The sequence below is a fragment of the Coregonus clupeaformis genome, chromosome 24 (genome assembly GCF_020615455.1).
Source record: "Coregonus clupeaformis isolate EN_2021a chromosome 24, ASM2061545v1, whole genome shotgun sequence".
Lineage (NCBI taxonomy): Eukaryota > Metazoa > Chordata > Actinopteri > Salmoniformes > Salmonidae > Coregonus > Coregonus clupeaformis.
In genome coordinates, this window is record NC_059215.1 from 21,306,898 (window position 1) to 21,325,390 (window position 18,493).

Sequence of the window (18,493 nt, forward strand, 5' to 3'; positions counted from 1 at the left end):
CGGTGGTCCTTCATTATATAAATCTGTGGGAGTGCAACAGAATCTCACCTCCTCTCCGGGCATGAAGTTGTTGTGACACAAAGGACAGTGGTTGGAGCCTTTGACTGAGCCAGGGGCTGAAAGCAGAGAGAAATATGAGTAGCACCGCCCTGCACAGAACCCCAAAATGCCCACAGAAAATTACATCACCAGTGGCATGTATTAATGAATGCCAAGGGAAGCCAGGCTTCTTCCCCCAAAATGGACCATTAATTTTGTATTTATTATAAAACTATTTATCTTTAAATCCCTGTGTTTTCATAATTTTCCCTCAATTCGCAATTGGCTGTACCTATCTCACCGGAGAAATCTTCAGAGCGAGGGAAACAGCACCCCCTCAGTATGTGTAGCCCATGCATCTGATGCTGTCTGGACAAAAAGAGTATGACATGTTGCCACCGTAGCATTTAATTGATTGATCCCAGTGAGCATTTGGCCTCCATTGATTAAAAAAAGTATAAAATAATTAGGCAATCAGCTTTGAGCTGAGCTCAACTGTGGGTGGTCCAAGCGCGCCAAAACACCCCCCAAGGGAGGCCAGTTTGGATTTGGCATCACACCAATCAAATCACAACAAAAGCGAAATTGTCAGAAATTATTTTCTTTCTGCATCTGCTTGTGACGTGTTGTTGTCCTGAAGTAGCTAGCTGTGTCACTCCTACAATGTTTTCTGTCCCCAGGAAATATCACTTCTTAGTGTAAAATGTGGATTGCGAAAGGCTTTAAATATAAAAGTAATGTGTTCTTTCCCTTAAACAAACAAAAATATGGATCTTGAAAGATAATTTTATGAATTTTTAACCTTTTTTTCAGTGGATGTAGGCATTTTTGCCATGTCCCCGGGTGTTATTTATCAACTTCTACGATAAATATAAGCCATAAAATAATAAAAATACATTTAAATTATTTCTACATTACTTTATAGTCGTAGTTAAAATCTCTCAAAAACGTTTTTTTTCATTATTATTGTATTTAACATTCTGTGTGTCCATATCACTTTCCACCCTGTTAGTTTGCAGTAATTATCCTTTAAGAAAACAGCCCCTTCCCACTGTTTAGATTTAAAATAGACTGTTTAAACTGTTTAAAATAGATTTAAGTGGCTGAGTTTCTCTTTTTTTAGGTCCAAAAGGCACCGCATACTTGGAATGACCCAGCTAGCTAAAATCGGCCCCTAAACCATGGATGGAGATGGGGATTTGGACTTGGTGGTTTTATTTAATTCACCGTACAGTCCAATGATTATAACAGAGATTCTGAATTAACCATAAATTCATACATTGTGCCACTGGCCTGAGATGATTGAAGTTCAATATATAGCCTAGATGTAGCAGGCTCACATTAACTAGCTAGCTAGCTAACTTAGCTGGTTCATTGTTGCCCATGCGAGGAAGTTAAGCTAGCAAGCATTTTAGCCTGTAGCCTTGTCTAGGACGTCAAAAACAAAAAGCATGTACTACTGTATGACAGTCATAAACTGTTTTGCCAACATGAAAGAGGACGATGGCATTGGCGTTCATCTAGTCTACAAGTAGGGTGAGTCAACAACATGTATTTTCTACTTACACACACGATATTTAACAACGTTGATTGGACAATTGTTTTTTGGGATATTTACCTTTGTTTTCACTTTATTACACAAATCATATATAGCCTAGTGGATTTGATGACGTTTAAATGTTTAAAGTTGAAATGGTGCTGGAATAGTGGAGGCAGTGCTCATGATTCCTTCGTGCTGAATCTCTCGGTGGTTCTAAATCAGTAGTTGTTTAGTAAAGTGTCAGAAACATGAACTTGCTTGACAATATATGCCTTGTGGACTTCACCAGACAGATGTTACTCTGCGATTTTGTGATGAAACAAATGTATGTGTGGTTGAATTTATTCGGCCACTGTGTGACTTGTGTTTTTGTTATCTCGGCCTTATTGTATATCACAGTGGCGTTTCTTCCTGGCTCGGCCTCCCCAGTGATTTTACCCATGTACCGCTACTGGACATCACTGGGAGAGGCAGTCTCTCTCTCTCTCTCTCTCTCTCTCTCTCTCTCTCTCTCTCTCTCTCTCTCTCTCTCTCTCTCTCTCTCTCTCTCTCTCTCTCTCTCTCTCTCTCTCTCTCTCTCTCTCTCTCTCTCTCTCTCTCTCTCTCTCTCTCTCTCTCTCTCTCTCTCTCTCTCTCTCTCTCTCTCTCTCTCTCTCTCTCTCTCTCTCTCTCTCTCTCTCTCTCTCTCTCTCTCTCTCTCTCTCTCTCTCTCTCTCTCTCTCTCTCTCTCTCTCTCTCTCTCTCTCTCTCTCTCTCTCTCTCTCTCTCTCTCTCTCTCTCTCTCTCTCTCTCTCTCTCTCTCTCTCTCTCTCTCTCTCTCTCTCTCTCTCTCTCTCTCTCTCTCTCTCTCTCTCTCTCTCTCTCTCTCTCTCTCTCTCTCTCTCTCTCTCTCTCTCTCTCTCTCATTTCAGCTTTTACTAGCCTTCCACAAGCTTCCCACAATAAGTTGGGTGAATTTTGGCCCATTCCTCCTGACAGAGCTGGTGTAACTGAGTCAGGTTTGTAGGCCTCCTTGCTCGCACACGCTTTTTCAGTTCTGCCAACACATTTTCTATAGGATTGAGGTCAGGGCTTTGTGATGGCCACTCCAATACCTTGACTTTGTTGTCCTTAAGCCATTTTGCCACAACTTTGGAAGTATGCTTGGCGTCATTGTCCATTTGGAAGACCCATTTGCGACCAAGCTTTAACTTCCTGACTGATGTCTTGAGATGTTGCTTCAATATATCCACCTAATTTTCCTTCCTCATGATGCCATCTATTTTGTGAAGTGCACCAGTCCCTCCTGCAGCAAAGCACCCCCACAGCATGATGCTGCCACCCCTGTGCTTCACGGTTGGGATGGTGTTCTTCGGCTTGCAAGCACCCCCTTTTTACTCCAAACATAACGATGGTCATTATGGCCAAACAGTTCTATTTTTTGTTTCATCAGACCAGAGGACATTTCTCCAAAAAGTGCGATATTTGTCCCCATGTGCAGTTGCAAACCGTAGTCTGGCTTTTTTATGGCGGTTTTGGAGCAGTGGCTTCTTCCTTGCCGAGCGGCCTTTCAGGTTATGTCGATATAGGACTTGTTTTACTGTGGATATAGATACTTTTCTACCTGTTTCCTCCAGCATCTTCATCTTCTGGGATTGATTTGCACTTTTCTCACCAAAGTACATTCATCTCTAGGAGACAGAACGCGTCTCCTTCCTGAGCGGTATGACGGCTGCCTGGTCCCATGGTGTTTATACTTGCGTACTATTGTTCGTACAGATTAACGTGGTACCTTCAGGTGTTTGGAAATTGCTCCCAAGGATGAACCAGACTTGTGGAGGTCTACAATTTCTTTTTCTGAGGTCTTGGCTGATTTATTTTGATTTTCCTAAGTGTATGTAAACTTCTGACTTCAACTGTATATACATGAAACGTACATTATGGAAAACATATCTCACACTCAGGCATAGTTAGTAGTAGAATAATGGATTGGCAAGTATTTGGCACCGTCAACTTTTAGAAGGTTAGTAGGAAAGTTAGGCTAATCATTTAAACCATCTAAATACACTGAGTGTACAAAACATTAAGAACACCTTCTGTTGATGGATGGCAGGGAGCTCGGCCCCAGTGATGTACTGGGCCGTATTCACCACCCTCTTTAGCGCCTTGCGGTTGGATGCCTTGCAGTTGCCGTACCAAGCGTTGATGCAGCCAGTCAAGATGCTCACAATCGTGGAGCTGTATAACTTTTTGAGGATCTGAGGGCCCATTTAACATTTAGAAGTTGTTCCTTTTCAGGTCTAGAAGAAGTGACTACAAATTGCTAACTCCCGTTTGTATAAGCTGGTAGCATAGCTAGCATACAGAAATCGGTGGTGGTAGTCAAAGTCGTTTTTAACTGCAATGCATTTTATTGGTGAAGATGACATGAACATGTATTGGGGTTGACATCCATAGAAGCATTATACTCAGATTTTTACCTGAACAGTGTGAAATACACATATAAACAATAAATGTAGGCACATTTTGCTGGGGGGCAATGAGGAGATTCGGGATCTTTCCCCCAAGAGTTTCCATGGCATTTCCATTGTTTGGGTCGAGTTCCATTGACCTCTTTACTGCATCTATTGGCTGCCTTTATTGCGAGGGGTATGTACGGAAATTCTGATTGGTTCCAAGTTTACTAGTTTGGCAAATTTGCCTGAGCAGACAGTATGAGAAAATGTGCAAGAATTGAGGGTGGCAACACATTTTATAGTCATCATAAGAATGTTTGACTGTCATATACCAAAAAAATAATAATCAGCTCCTCCCAGGGATCGATCAACTTCACGTTCTCAGACTTCGGCCCACCACTTATGTCTGCTGCGCTGCTTCCATCAACAGCAGCAGCACAATGCTTTCTGTTGCCTAGCAACTGCAGTAAACAAGTCTTAACATGCAGTCATCATACAGTTGCAGCACAGATAGAACAATGAGACAGATATTTCACCGGATGTATAAATGTGAAGCATCCGCTTGGCGTTTCCACTCACTACCAAATATGGTAGTGAGAGGAAGCCCAGTGGCTGGCAGTGGGAGAAGATGGAACGAGATGGATTTTGGCCGACATTCTGCACATTTTCTCATCAATCTCAATATAGTTTTTTGTTCTTAAAACTATAATCTGTTATGAACAGAGTGGACTAAGTTTTGTAGACTTTACCCTTTGACAAAGTTTTTAAAAAATGGCGTTGTTTAGATGGCATGCAAGGGCGAATATAGGTATTGCACACGCGCACTGCACAGAGTAGGCTTTCCCTAACTGAACCATGCAAATATTTGCTAGAACGCGCCAACAGGATCTTGCTAGCTTGTGCTTGGCTCTGCCCACCTTTTTGTTTGTCCACCTGCCTCTTGAGGATCGACCACAAGTTCTCAATGGGATTAAGGTCTGGGGAGTTTCCTGGCCATGGACCCAAAATGTCGATGTTTTGTTCCCCGAGCCACTTAGTTATCACTTCTGCCTTATGGCAAGGTGCTCCATCATGCTGGAAAAAGCATTGTTCGTCACCAAACTGTTCTTGGATAGTTGGGAGAAGTTGCTCTCGGAGGATGTGTTGGTACCATTCTTTATTCATGGCTGTGTTCTTAGGCAAAATTGTGAGTGAGCCCACTCCCTTGGCTGAGAAGCAACCCCACACATGAATGGTCTCAGGATGCTTTACTGTTGGCATGATACAGGACTGATGGTAGCGCCCACCTTGTCTTCTCCGGACAAGATGTTTTCCGGATGCCCCAAACAATCGGAAAGGGGATTCATCAGCGCAAATGACTTTACCCCAGTACTCAGCAGTCCAATCCCTGTACCTTTTGCAGAATATCAGTCTGTCCCTGATGTTTTACCTTGAGAAGTGGCTTCTTTGCTGCCCTTCTTTACACCAGGCCATCCTCCAAAAGTATTCGCCTCATTGTGCGTGCAGATGCACTCACACCTGCCTGCTGCCGTTCCTGAGCAAGCTCTGCACTGGTGGTGCCCCGATCCCACAGCTGAATCAACTTTAGGAGACGGTCCTGGCGCTTGCTGGACTTTCTTGGGCACCCTGACGCCTTCTTCACAACAATTGAACCTCTCTCCTTGAAGTTCTTGATGATCCGATAAATGGTTGATTTAGGTGCAATCTTACTAGCAGCAATATCCTTGCCTGTGAAGCCCTTTTTGTGCAAAGCAATGATGACGGCACGTGTTTCCTTGCAGGTAACCATGGTTAACAGAGGAAGAACAATGATTTCAAGCACCACCCTCCTTTTAAAGCTTCCAGTCTGTTATTCTAACTCAATCATCATGACAGAGTGATCTCCAGCCTTGTCCTCGTCAACACTCTCACTTGTGTTAACGAGAGAGTCACTGACATGATGGCAGCTGGTCCTTTTGTGGCAGGGCTGAAATGCAGTGGAAATCTTTTTTTGGAATTAAGTTCATTTTCATGGCAAAGAGGGATTTTGCAATTAATTGCAATCTGATCACTCTTCATGAAATTCTGGAGTATATGCAAATTGCCATCATCAAAACTGAGGCAGCAGACTTTGTGAAAATTAGTATTTGTGTCGATCAAAACTTTTGACCACGACTGTACAGTACCAGTCAAAAGTTCGGACACACCTACTCATTCAAGGGTATTGAATCATGTAGTAACCAAAAAAGTGTTAAACAAATCCAAATATATTTTATATCTGAGATTCTTCAAAGTAGCCACCCTTTGCCTTGATGACAGCTTTGCACACTCTTGGCATTCTCTCAACCAGCTTCATGATGTAGTCACCTGGAAATAATTTCAATTAACAGGTGTGCCTTGTTAAAAGTTAATTTGTGGAAATTATTTCCTTCTTAATGCCAATCAGTTGTGTTGTGACAAGGTAGGGTTGGTATACAGAAGATAGCCCTATTTGGTAAAAGACCAAGTCCATATTATGGCAAGAACAGCTCAAATAAGCAAAGAGAAACGACAGTCCATCATTACTTTAAGACATGAAGGTCAGTCAATCCGTAAGATTAATAACTTTGAAAGTTTCTTCAAGTGCAGTTGCAAAAACCATCAAGCGCTGTGATGAAACTGACTCTCATGAGGACCGCCACAAGAAAGGAAGACCCAGAGTTATCTCTGCTGCAGAGGATAAGTTCATTAGAGTTACCAGCCTCAGAAATTGCAGCCCAAATAAATGCTTCAGAGTTCAGACATCTCAACATCAACTGTTCAGAGGAGACTGCGTGAATCAGGCCATCATGGTCGAATTGCTGCAAAGAAACCACTACTAAAGGACACCAATAAGAAGATGAGACTTGCTTGGGCCAAGAAACACGAGCAATGGACATTAGACCGGTGGAAATCTGTCCTTTGGTCTCATGAGTCCAAATGTGAGATTTTTGGTTCCAACCGCTGTGTCTTTGTGAGACGCAGAGTAGGTGAACGGATTATCTCTGCATGTGTAGTTCCCACTGTGAAGCATGGAGGAGGTGGTGTGATGGTGCTTTGCTGGTGATACTGTGATTTATTTAGAATTCAAGGCACACTTAACCAGCATGGCTACCACAGCACTCTACAGCAATATGCCATCCTATCTGGTTTGCGCTTAGTGGGACTATCATTAGTTTTTCAACAGGACAATAACCCAACACACCTCCAGGCTGTGTAAGGGCTATCTGACCAAGAAGGAGAGTGATGGAGTGCTGAATCAGATGACCTGGCCTCCACAATCACCAGACCTCAACACAATTGAGATGGTTTGGGATGATTTGGACCGCAGAGTGAAGGAAAAGCAGCCAACAAGTGCTCAGCATATGTGGGAACTCCTTCAAGACTGTTGGAAAAGAATTCCAGGTGAAGCTGGTTGAGAGAATGCCAAAAGTGTGCAAAGCTGTCATCAAGGCAAAGGGTGGCTTCTTTGAAGAATCTAAAATGTGAAATATATATATATATATATTTTTTTTTTACTTCTTTGGTTACTACATGATTCCATATGTGTTATTTCATAGTTTTGATGTCTTCATTATTATTCTACAATGTAGAAAATAGTAAAAATAAAGAAAAACTCTGGAATGAGTAGGTGTGTCCAAACTTTTCACTGGTACTGTACGTTTGCTAGCCTAGCATGGATTTCAACTTCGGTTTATCACTTTTTCTCAGATTTACATTCACTTATAGACGGGTTAGCTGACAGTGTCACGAAAACAATGCGCACTCTTCAATGAGGCATAAGTCTGTGTGTTGTTGTTAGGGCGGCAGGTAGCTTAGTGGTTAAGAGCGTTGTGCCAGTAACCGAAAGGTCGCTGGTTCTAATCCCCAAGCCGACTAGGTGAAAAATCTGTCGATGTGCCCTTGAGCAAGGCACTTAACCCTAATTGCTCCTGTAAGTCGCTCTGGATAAGAGCGTCTGCTAAATGACTACATTTTTTATTTTTTAAATGTAAAAATGCTGTGATTCTGGATGGCCAGATAACTAGCAACAATGACAAGAAGCTACCATGTGGGGAATCATAGGTGGCTCGTTTCAGCTCATTGTATCTTGTTATTGATACCATGTCTTGTTTTGAGGTGTTTTGACTGATGTCACGTATATGCTAATATGGCTCACATTTTCTTGCTAGCTAACCAACAACTGTAACAATGTATTTGAGAGACAACAAGTGCTCATTGTGCAAATGCATTTATGTTTTCAATAAACAGACACAAAATATAGTTTACATGTTGTCAACAATCTAAGCCAACCCAATCTGTTTTGCCCCATAGTTGCTTACGCGTCGGTTTTGTTGCTAAACAACCAACCAGTCTATAAATGTCCATACTCACCAATAATTACATTTGGTAGTTCATTTCAGCATAGTTTTTGAATCTTTACAAACTGGACAAAATGTATAGACGGGTTGGTTGTTTAGCAAAAACAAGCCACTTACGATTCCCCACATGGCAGCTTCGTGTCATTGTTGGTAGCTATCTGACCATTCAGAATCATAACACCACACGGACCTCTGCTTAAAAATTCAATAAAATGAAAGTATTAGAACGGTTATGACGGTTATTTTCTTTTATTCATGGTCTTCATCCATAATCATTGGTTACACAGTTATACAATTACCGTGCTAGCCCTAATAATAACACTGCCATGGTATTGTTTTACAAAAATGTTCCCATTCTCTCGCAAACCAAAAGGATGTTGTCTATATATTTTATTCAGCACTATTCAAGCTGTAGATTAAACTGATTGGCCACATTTTGGTTGAATGCCACAATATAAACTCCATGCAGTGATGTTACCTCTCAGTGATAATGTTTCCTTTCTACCAGTCATTTACAAGTACTGTTTTGATGAGCTTACTTGACACCCCAACTGTTAAGAGCCCCTGAGGGTTAATGGGCAGGCATGAATGAAAGAGTAGATGAGTGTATGTAGTAACACAAGCACAAAAGACTCAATATCTTTGGCTGTAAGAATATACTTGCTTACAAAGACTAAAAGGAGGGAAGGGAATCTGGCAAGCAGCGGCTGATGCTGGATCAAGCGTTTGGCAGGGTTAGCTGTTGGCAAGGTTAGCAGGGATAGTAGTTAGCAGGGTAAGCAGTTAGCAGGGTTAGCTGTTAGCAGGGTTAGCTATTAGCAGGGTTAGCTATTAGCAGGATTAGCTATTAGCAGGGTTAGCTATTAGCAAAGTTAGCAAAGTTAGCAGTTCGCCGGTGCTAGAGGAAAGTTGAGACTTACGGTTGCAGGCAGGGCTCTGGGTGTGGCGGGTGAGCTCGTCCATGGGCACAGCCTCTGAGCAGCGAGGGCACTGGCTGAACCTGGCCCTGTTCTCACACTCCCCCAACAGGTGCTCTGAGAGGCTGGCTATCTCAACCACCTGAAAGACACGTCAGTCACAAATAAACACACTGGTCTCCAACACAAGGACACACAAAACCACAATTCAATGTGTCTACGCACTACACGGTCAGATCCTTACACCCAAAGCTTACTCCACCCAAAGCTCCTCCAGGTTCCCCACTCTATGGTCCTTCTTCAATGAGTCATTTCATAGATAGGAGTTACTTGAAGTGGCCCTACTGGCCTTTGTGTACCTGTCTACATTGGTCACAGCGGTGCAACATAGGACAGTGCTTCCAGTAGTGCAGGTCCAATCCATCCTCAGTGAAGGACTCATCCTTTTCACCGCAGAATATACAGAGGCTGAAACACATTGAGAATATACAAACTGACCGAAACACATTGAGAATATACACAGGCTGAAACCAATTCAGAATATACATACGCTATAACATTAAGAATACACAGACTGAAACACATTATTAATATACACAGGCTGAAACATAAAATTCAAAGGCATTCCATGTTGCCAATTAGGTGTTTTCCATTCTTTTATGTATTAGACTATTTTTACAGCATTTCAGTCAGTTTCGTAGCTTCCTTTCTGCTTTTGCTGTGCATCAACACTCACTTATCCAAGTTGTTGACAACTGAAGACTGGTTATCTCCTGCATCTTCTGGGTTGATTTGGGGAGCTGTTTTGACACCTGGAAAGCAACAGGGACACCTTTTTCACAGGTCACTACAAATTAGAGGGACAGTGTACTGTAGTCCCTAAAATAATGCCTCAAAGTGGTGCAACCAGCATTCTACCGTAAAAACAAAAACGTGAACCACAATGGGTTTGGCCAAAACCGTTTGTGGAATTTGAGGTGAGTTTTTCAAAGTTAGTGTACGTGTGAACAGTGGTTGAGGATAGGGTTCATACAGACCTGTTTTTACAGCTTTAACAGCCTCTTTCTTCTGTCCTTTGGTATTTCCCTTCTCTTTTTCCACTTTGGAATTGCCCTTCTCCTTAAAAAAAAACTGCAAATTCAACATCTTGCAGAGATACAGTAGAAGTGTTGTAAAACCATATACCTGTGCTTATATCCATACCAATGGTACATATGATTAATTGTCTTTTGGAAATAATCAATACCATAGAGACTATTAGGTGTGTGTTCTATTTACTTCAGTGGTCTATACTGTGGACATACAGTACAGTGGAATGAGGGTAGTGGAATGAGGGCACAACAAGGAGGAGTGACACAGACACGCTGGCCTGTTGAAGGAAATTAGGTAATAGTGCAGTGATGACAGCTCCACCTACACTGATCTCCTTCAAGGCAGCCAGCTGCTCCTGAAGACTGTGGATCTCCTCCTTCTCCTTCTCCCCCTCCTGCTGTGCGCCTCCCTTCTTTGACGTCTGAAACAAAATGAAAGAAGCATAGTGACACACTTAAGTGCCATTGTATAAGTCTCTCTCTCACACACTCATTCCTTTTCTCCTCTCCCTCTGTCGTTCTTCTTCTCCTCTCTCTTCCCCTCCTTCTCTCTGTGTTTGCCCAGGCTTCTCTAATAGCCCAGTCATGTCTGGAAGCCTTGTAGACAGTCTCCACTGCAGTGATGACGATGTGTCCTTAACTCACCCAAGGAGACATGGCCAGACTTTTAGCAGTGGAACATTACTTAATAGTAGCACGGTCATTACTTAACGGGACTAATGAGGTGAGAGAACACAAGCAACAGAAAAGAAGCAGCTTGTCACCCATCCCTAAACAACTGAGAACTTGTTCAGAATCACAGCTTGTCCAACGTTACGTCATAACTCATTCAAACACACAGATGGGCCGAGCCTTGCCTGGGACTCCACCGGCCGCCCATCGATCCTGGCGAAGCCGTCAAATATGTTCTTGTAGAGCACGTTCTTGCGCGTGGCGGCATCGTTGGCCGGGAGGTAGCTGAGGACGGCGTTTTTGTGCAGGCGGTACATGGCCAGGATGATGAGCACGGCTGTCTCTCTCACCTCTGACGCGCTGTGCTGCAGCGCACCTGTACAGAACTGACACAGAGGCACAGAGGTGATGAACAAGAGCCTTTAGAGAGCTGAAATGGAAACAAAAAGACTGGTTTACCAGAAACAGACTAAGTCTAATCTTGGACATAAAATCCTCCTTAAATTGAGAATCTCCATTGAAAGTGCTTTTTAGTCCAGAACAAGGCTTAATTTGTGTCTGGGAAACCACCCTTAAGAGCCTTTACAGAAATTAAACAAAAACAAAAAGAGGATACAGTAGCATGCTAAAAAAGCTACAACATACTGAGTTTAGCATGATGTACCTGTACAGAGGATGAAATACAAAAGGAAGTTGCATGTCCGAAAAGAAGCTAGCATGCTAGCACCACTCAGATAGTGAATGAAACAACTAAATGTATCAATTACAGTTATTTCGACTGAATGAAAAAGCCTGCATATATGATTGATAAGTGGAAATTCTACAGATTTCATTGAAACATGATACTAATCAATGCTTGTTTAAACCAACAGTCATTATATTACGATAGTCTGGTGAGAATGATAGCTCAATCGCCGTCATAGCATATCGGCTAGAGAGCATTCAGAGAGAGCATTTACCTCAAAAGGTAAACTGTGTACTGTACAAAGGGCACCTCTCCTCTCCCTGAGTCAATGGGCTGGGGACAGGCAGCCATTATTCTATGTTGTCTCTCTCTGCTTCTCATTTTAATTACAGGAAATTCAATCACCTCTTTGCTCCGGCTCCATCTCCCAGGTAACGGGAGGGGAAAGGGAGAAATGTATCAGTCCTCGGACCAGGGGAGAATAACCCGGCTGACCCTGCACTCGGCAAAGAGCAAACTAGCAGTGTTCTCCCAAGGACATTTTAACAAGGTGGTGCTGCTGAGTACTGCCAGGGGGAGGCCTCAGAAATTTTTGCGTTTTCTAACACCTGTAACTGCCATTTCCTGCGATCTCTTACATTCTTTGGAGAACCCTGCCTAGGTGCAGGCTCATTATACTCACTAAAGAGAATGGGGAAATGGTAGGCTCAATTCCCATTGAGACCCACTAATTGAATTTTAGTCAAATTCAGGGTTCGTGCCAATGTGGTCAATGTGGCAAGCATTACACTAGGACATTTTGCTATAGCTATAGGCTACTATCTTAAACGAATATATTTGAGCCAGACACAAAAGGTGCACAATCCAGACCTCTTCAGGTTTGTTTCTAGTTGTTATAGACTCTATTGTTATAGATTCAATAGTAGTCCCAAGCTACCTTGCTGTGCCCATCAGTCTCTGTCCGCTGTAAGAGGAGAGAGGGAGCCCGAGGAGGAAGGTGTGAAACTCAAGCAGTACGGCTCAGTTGCATAATCCCCATTGTTCAGTGAGACGATACAGGCCTGAGGATGGACATGAAGCCATCATCTCACAATAGCAATCAGGTGTGTTGACAAAACTGGAAAATTGGGTCTGGGAATTCACGTTTATGACAGAGAGACCGATTTTGATACAACACCTCACTGACTGAATACACAGGGTTTGACGTATTATGTGTTTTTAGGCCAAGTTGTAAGCCAAGACCCATGAAGGGCTGTCAACGAACACCAACAGTTTTCAACTGAAACCAATTCCAGTCTCAGGCAGCGAGCAAGCAGTATAGTGAAATGCCCTCCCACTATTGCCTTCGAATGCAACGCTTACCCCAAAAGTTCTCAGCAAACATTGAAAGGAGCTGACATAAAGGAGTCGGTGCATTTGCTAGCTGTCTGCAAGCAAGCACAAACAAACATGCAAACACAGGCCACCGAGGAGAGTACCGTCTGTGGCTCTTCAACTTGAGAGAGGGACTCCGGTGCAGAACTTAACAATGTGCTCCCGCCTACCATAAAGCCAGCGGTGAAGCAGAGGCCGGTCAAAAGAAGTCTGACGTAAACTAGAAAGGACAGACAATCACACTGCACACTCTGTCAACACTTGGATAGTTGACACATAGATACTAGGTCACTGTTGGAAGTGAAGAGACACATACACAGAGAGAGCGAGACAGAGACAGACAGAGAGAGACAGAGACAGAGACAGAGCATACATTATCCAAGTGGGCACCCCCGGGACTTCGCTAATCGCTTTCTCCAGGAAACGAGTTGACAGGCTGCTGACCCAACTGCAGAATCTCGATAGGGGAGAGAAATCTCAAAAACCAGATTACCTGCTGAACTTTGCCACACAGACAAATGCGTGGGACCATGTTGACCATCCTAGCCGCTGGGTCTGTCTTCTTCCCAGGCCTGTTTATGCTCTCTAAGAAATTCCTCAAGTACATCCCTGCACTGAGGTGGAACGAAGGGGACGAGGCCTACTCACTCAGAAAACCTGGCTCCTGGATTCCTACCAAACATAGCTATACTTACCTAAATATGAAAAAACAGAGAGGGAAAATAAATGTGGTACAGTAACCTTTGATGCATGCAAGAAAGAAGATAATGAACCGGTTGTCTCATTAACATTTGTCTATATCACGGCTCTCCAACCCTGTTCCTGGAGAGCTACCCTCCTGTAGGTTTTCGCTCCAACCCCAGTTGTAACGAACCAGATTCAGCTTATCAACTAGCTAATTATTAGAATCAGGTGCACTAGATTACGGTTGGAGTGAAAATCTACAGGAGGGTAGCTCTCCAGGAACAGGGTTGGAGAGCCCTGGTTTATATGGAGAAAACACAAACTATTCCCTATGTTCATTGGGTACTGCTTCTTGCCATTCAGGGAAAAAAAGCATGTACTGTATATGCCATGATATGATTGTTATTATTTGTAAGTATTTATTTATTTGGTGGTTTTATTTGTGGAATGCATATTTCTGCATATGTGCGTATGCTTCTGAGCCTTATGTGAAGGCTATATTGTATATGATAGCTAAAATATTATATTCTGTCGAGAGAGAGAGAGAGAGAGAGAGAGAGAGAGAGAGAGAGAGAGAGAGAGAGAGAGAGAGAGAGAGAGAGAGAGAGATGTGTCAGTCACTAATGACAGCATTCCCCCAACTGACCAGAGGTAACTAACGCCTATTTGAATTGAGTGAATTAGGGTGACTGATGCAAAACCCAGACATCAACTATTTGGCCATCCTCTCTCATCCTTCAATTCCACTGATCAACTTAAGATGATATAGATGTAGAACTGCATAGAAATAGACAACAGTCAAGATAAGTTGAGGCCTAAAGTATATCTTTACTCTGGAGTGTGTTGATTGACTTCTGGGGCGTCTTCATTCACTGCTTCTCCAGAGCTTGGATACTGGAACAGCAGATTCTTCTTCCAATCTAGGCCTGAGCCCAGAAACATGTGACAGCAAGTGGCACTAGGGTGACGACAATGCTCAAAAGCCTGAATAAACGTGCCAGAGTCTGGTGCAGTGGTAGTGTTGCTGACTCTAGACCATTCTGAATTATACAATAAATAAACAAATATGAAAGGGGAGTGGATGACCACTGTTCTTAAAAAAAAAAAAGCCTGCACACATTGCAACCCTCCAGGAGTGGGAGTAAAAAAATCATGGCTGCCTTAGGTGTTTACCTTCATGACGTTGTCCAGAGTGAAGCCTGAGTTGTCTGTGCCCAATTCTCCCAGCAGCTTCTCCAGTAGCTTAGCCCTGCTCAGGGCCTGCCGTGTGGGGATGTTGGACTTAATGGGCTTCACCAGCTCCCCAGGGACCAATTGCAGGGCCCGCACCTCTTTAAACAAGGCCATGTCCTGCACAGGAGCGAGAGGAAGAGACAAGGCAGTCATTTTGAAATGAGGATGTATGAAGTATAAGGACAGAGAGACACAAGGCAGCCATTTTGAAACCAGGAGGTAGTAGTAGAGAAGCAGGAGCTACAACCAGGAATTTGAAGATTTAATAAACCCCAGAATGGGTGCTCAGTCCTTGGAGATGACAGAAGTGAATATGAAAAAGGTTCATGATTGCCCTTCAATCATGTTTCATGCTAAAAAACATCAACATGTTTTTCTCTATACTAACATGATATTGATACATTTAACATTTTCTAGAATGCGGACCTTAGGCACAACAATTGCTCCATAGAAAAGTAATAATAATAATAATAATATGCCATTTAGCAGACGCTTTTATCCAAAGCGACTTACAGTCATGTGTGCATACATTTTTACGTATGGGTGGTCCCGGGGATCGAACCCACTACGCTGGCGTTACAAGCGCCATGCTCTACCAATTGAGCTACAGAGGACCACAGTACTGGAGTTTATTAAATAACCTAACTCATCAATATGCTTTTTAAAAGACAGTTTACCGTCTATCCAGATATGTAAGAACACGATCAATGTGGGCACCATCTAAATTGCATATGCTTAAATCATAAGCGTCATTTTTATGTTGGCAAAGCCCATTCATGAAAAGCTACAATACAACCTCAGAACTTTCCAAGAACACTCAGTTGGACACAACCTCTTTGTTCGCTATTATCTTTAAAAGGTGCATAGTCAGACAGAGTCTTTAAGGAAACATTGTGCTAAAGTTCTATAATGTGTAAAGGGCCTTTAAAGGTCATTGCATGCTAACCTACAGTACCCTACCAATGTTTTGGTCACAAGAATGTTCTGGGAAAGTGAGATGAATGCATAATGAATAAGGACGTATTGTTGCTCCTAGAATGGACCTGATGACCCTTTCATGCTCTGTGTATTTTTATGCTACTACTAAAATAAAATAAATAGTTTAATTTGTGTATCCATTGTTGTTTATATAGAACAAGGCCAATACTGTTTTGCACACACACACACACACACACACACACACACACACAGTCCCTCCGTTTCCCTGTAGGGCCCCAACATTTCTAGTACAAAATGGAGCTTGTTGGAGAGTTTGGGTAAAGCATGAAAACAGCTGCAACACCTCCAGCTCTTCATCCAAACAGAGCTACAGTATATGTTAGCTACATGTCTAAACATTCTAGATCGGGCGCGGGTGTAGGTGGCATGCAGTCAATGAGACGTTTGTAATGGAATGGTAACGGATTGTATAGCAATATTCCCTAACTAATCTCATCCACAACTACCAACATGTAGTTCCCACCTGGGTGATCGCCAGCAGACATTTTGTGTCTAAACGCCCGCCACACAATGGCCTTCTATCACAGTGTAGGTTAGGAGCGTACTACTATAGCAATATAGGCCTAGCAAGAAATTAGGTCTGCAAATGAAGGGGACCAGGTTGGGAATATGTCCAGGGCACGATAAGTGCATCCATAGAGAAGCAACCCACCTGGCTGAAGCCCTCAATGATGCTGCCCAGGCTAAAATAGATAGAGGGCACGCTTGCCACAAAGCCTAACTCAGGGATGGGCAACTGGCGGCATGCGGCCCGCAGCCCCCCTTTTGAATGCCCTCGGATCAATCACCCTCCCCCGGGGTCTCAACTTACTGTTGCGAGTTAGTACAGTAAAATACATAAGGTGCAATTTCTAAATGTGGTTGTGCATCAGCAGTTTTTCTCTTTGTATGTCAGTCACTGATAGTAAGTCAATTACCCCATGTCAGCTAACATTTTTTAGATTGCCAAGTTAGTTTAGCGGCCAGCTATCTAAACTTGTTATCTTGGTCGATTTACCGTCTAGGGGGCCCCCATTGATTTTGTTAGTCAGTCTCACTCAGATATCATATTAAACTGCAAACATTCCTCTCTGCCCCATAACAAAATGAGTAGAATTGCATGAAATTAGTTATAAAACGGCAACATTTTCTCTACACCTCATGGCAAAATGTGTAGAATTGCACGGAATCTACTGTAAAACTTAAAAGATGTCTCTCCGCTGTCAAGAGGGGGGCCACTAAAATGTTTTGCTCACAATGTGTGTGTGTGTGTGTGTGTGTGTGTGTGTGTGTGTGTGTGGGGGGGGTGGGAGGGGGGGTGTATGTATGTGAGTACGCAGACCCGCAAGCAACTGTTCAGATTTTGACGGTGGGGATGGTGTTCAGATTTTTTTGTGGCCCCCCACCCCCATCAAAGTTGCCCATCCCTGATCTAACTCAACCCACCTGGATGAAAGCTGTGGCCATGGCCCGTAGTCTGGTGGCCGAGTCCCCGGTCCTGGAGAGTAGGTTGGGCCAGGTCTGCTCCACACAGTGGGCCATCTCGGCTCTGCCCATGGCCTGGCCTGGGATCAGCTGGGTCAGCAGCAGCTGCAGCAGCTTCAGAGATGCCTGGAACACCTACAGGACAGGACAGGACCATCAACAAACACACATCCATTAGAAGTAAACAAAATGTAATCTCATTACAACATTCTTTAATGTCCTATTAAACATGGTTACTTACTCTAGGTTTATTTTTGTTTGTATAACATTAGTCAACTCAGTGGCTGAGTGTCCTCCCTGAGATTGGAAGGTTGGGGGTTGGAAACCCGGTGGACCCAATCCCTCTCTGCTTAGTACTCAGCATAGAGAGACTAGCATCCTGTCCAGGGGGTGTACTTGTACTTTAAGCTGCCTCACACAACAAAAACAAGAGATAGGTTCCTGACCTATGAGCTATTCTGGCTTGGACAAGGCTACTTACTCACTTACTTACTGTAACTTAAGTGGTTGCCTCCCTCCTTTCTGTTTTGTTGTTTGTGTTTTTGTGTATTATATGTCTGCCCATTCGTTGTTTATTGAAAATCAATAAACAATTGATCCCCCCAAAACGTTACCAGCATGGCGACTATTGAGGAATGCTGCCTATGACCCCAAGAACACCATCCCCACCGTCAAACATGGAGGTGGAAACATTATGCTTTGGGGGTGTTTTTCTGCTAAGGGGACAGGACAACTACACCGCATCAAAGGGACGATGGACGGAGCCATGTACCATTAAATCTTGGGTGAGAACCTCCTTCCCTCAGCCAGGGCATTGAAAATGGGTCATGGAAGGGTATTCCAGCATGACAATGACCCAAAACACACGGCCAAGGCAACAAAGGAGTGGCTCAAGAAGAAGCACATTAAGGTCCTGGAGTGGCCTAGCCAGTCTCCAGACCTTAATCCCATAGAAAATCTGTGGAGGGAGCTGAAAGTTGGAGAAGATCTGCAAAGAGGAGT

The 18,493-nt window shown here is 43.3% G+C and overlaps 1 protein-coding gene across 3 annotated transcripts in view; it reads right to left on the reverse strand.

Moving 5' to 3' along the window:
- The window catches only part of cep104 (centrosomal protein 104), a 73,567-nt gene that overhangs the window by 18,315 nt on the left and 36,759 nt on the right, over window positions 1-18,493 (reverse strand). For 2 of the 3 annotated variants that reach the window (XM_041846465.2, XM_041846463.2), the window contains 9 exons: window positions 17,453-17,626; window positions 14,969-15,145; window positions 11,238-11,438; window positions 10,707-10,802; window positions 10,327-10,408; window positions 10,026-10,101; window positions 9,649-9,757; window positions 9,293-9,431; window positions 49-116 (listed from right to left, as the gene is read on the reverse strand). In XM_041846465.2, coding sequence (XP_041702399.1) covers window positions 49-116; window positions 9,293-9,431; window positions 9,649-9,757; window positions 10,026-10,101; window positions 10,327-10,408; window positions 10,707-10,802; window positions 11,238-11,438; window positions 14,969-15,145; window positions 17,453-17,626 — 1,122 coding nt within the window. The remainder of the gene's footprint in view (window positions 1-48; window positions 117-9,292; window positions 9,432-9,648; window positions 9,758-10,025; window positions 10,102-10,326; window positions 10,409-10,706; window positions 10,803-11,237; window positions 11,439-14,968; window positions 15,146-17,452; window positions 17,627-18,493) is intronic. The other variant, XM_041846464.2, reaches the window with a different exon arrangement.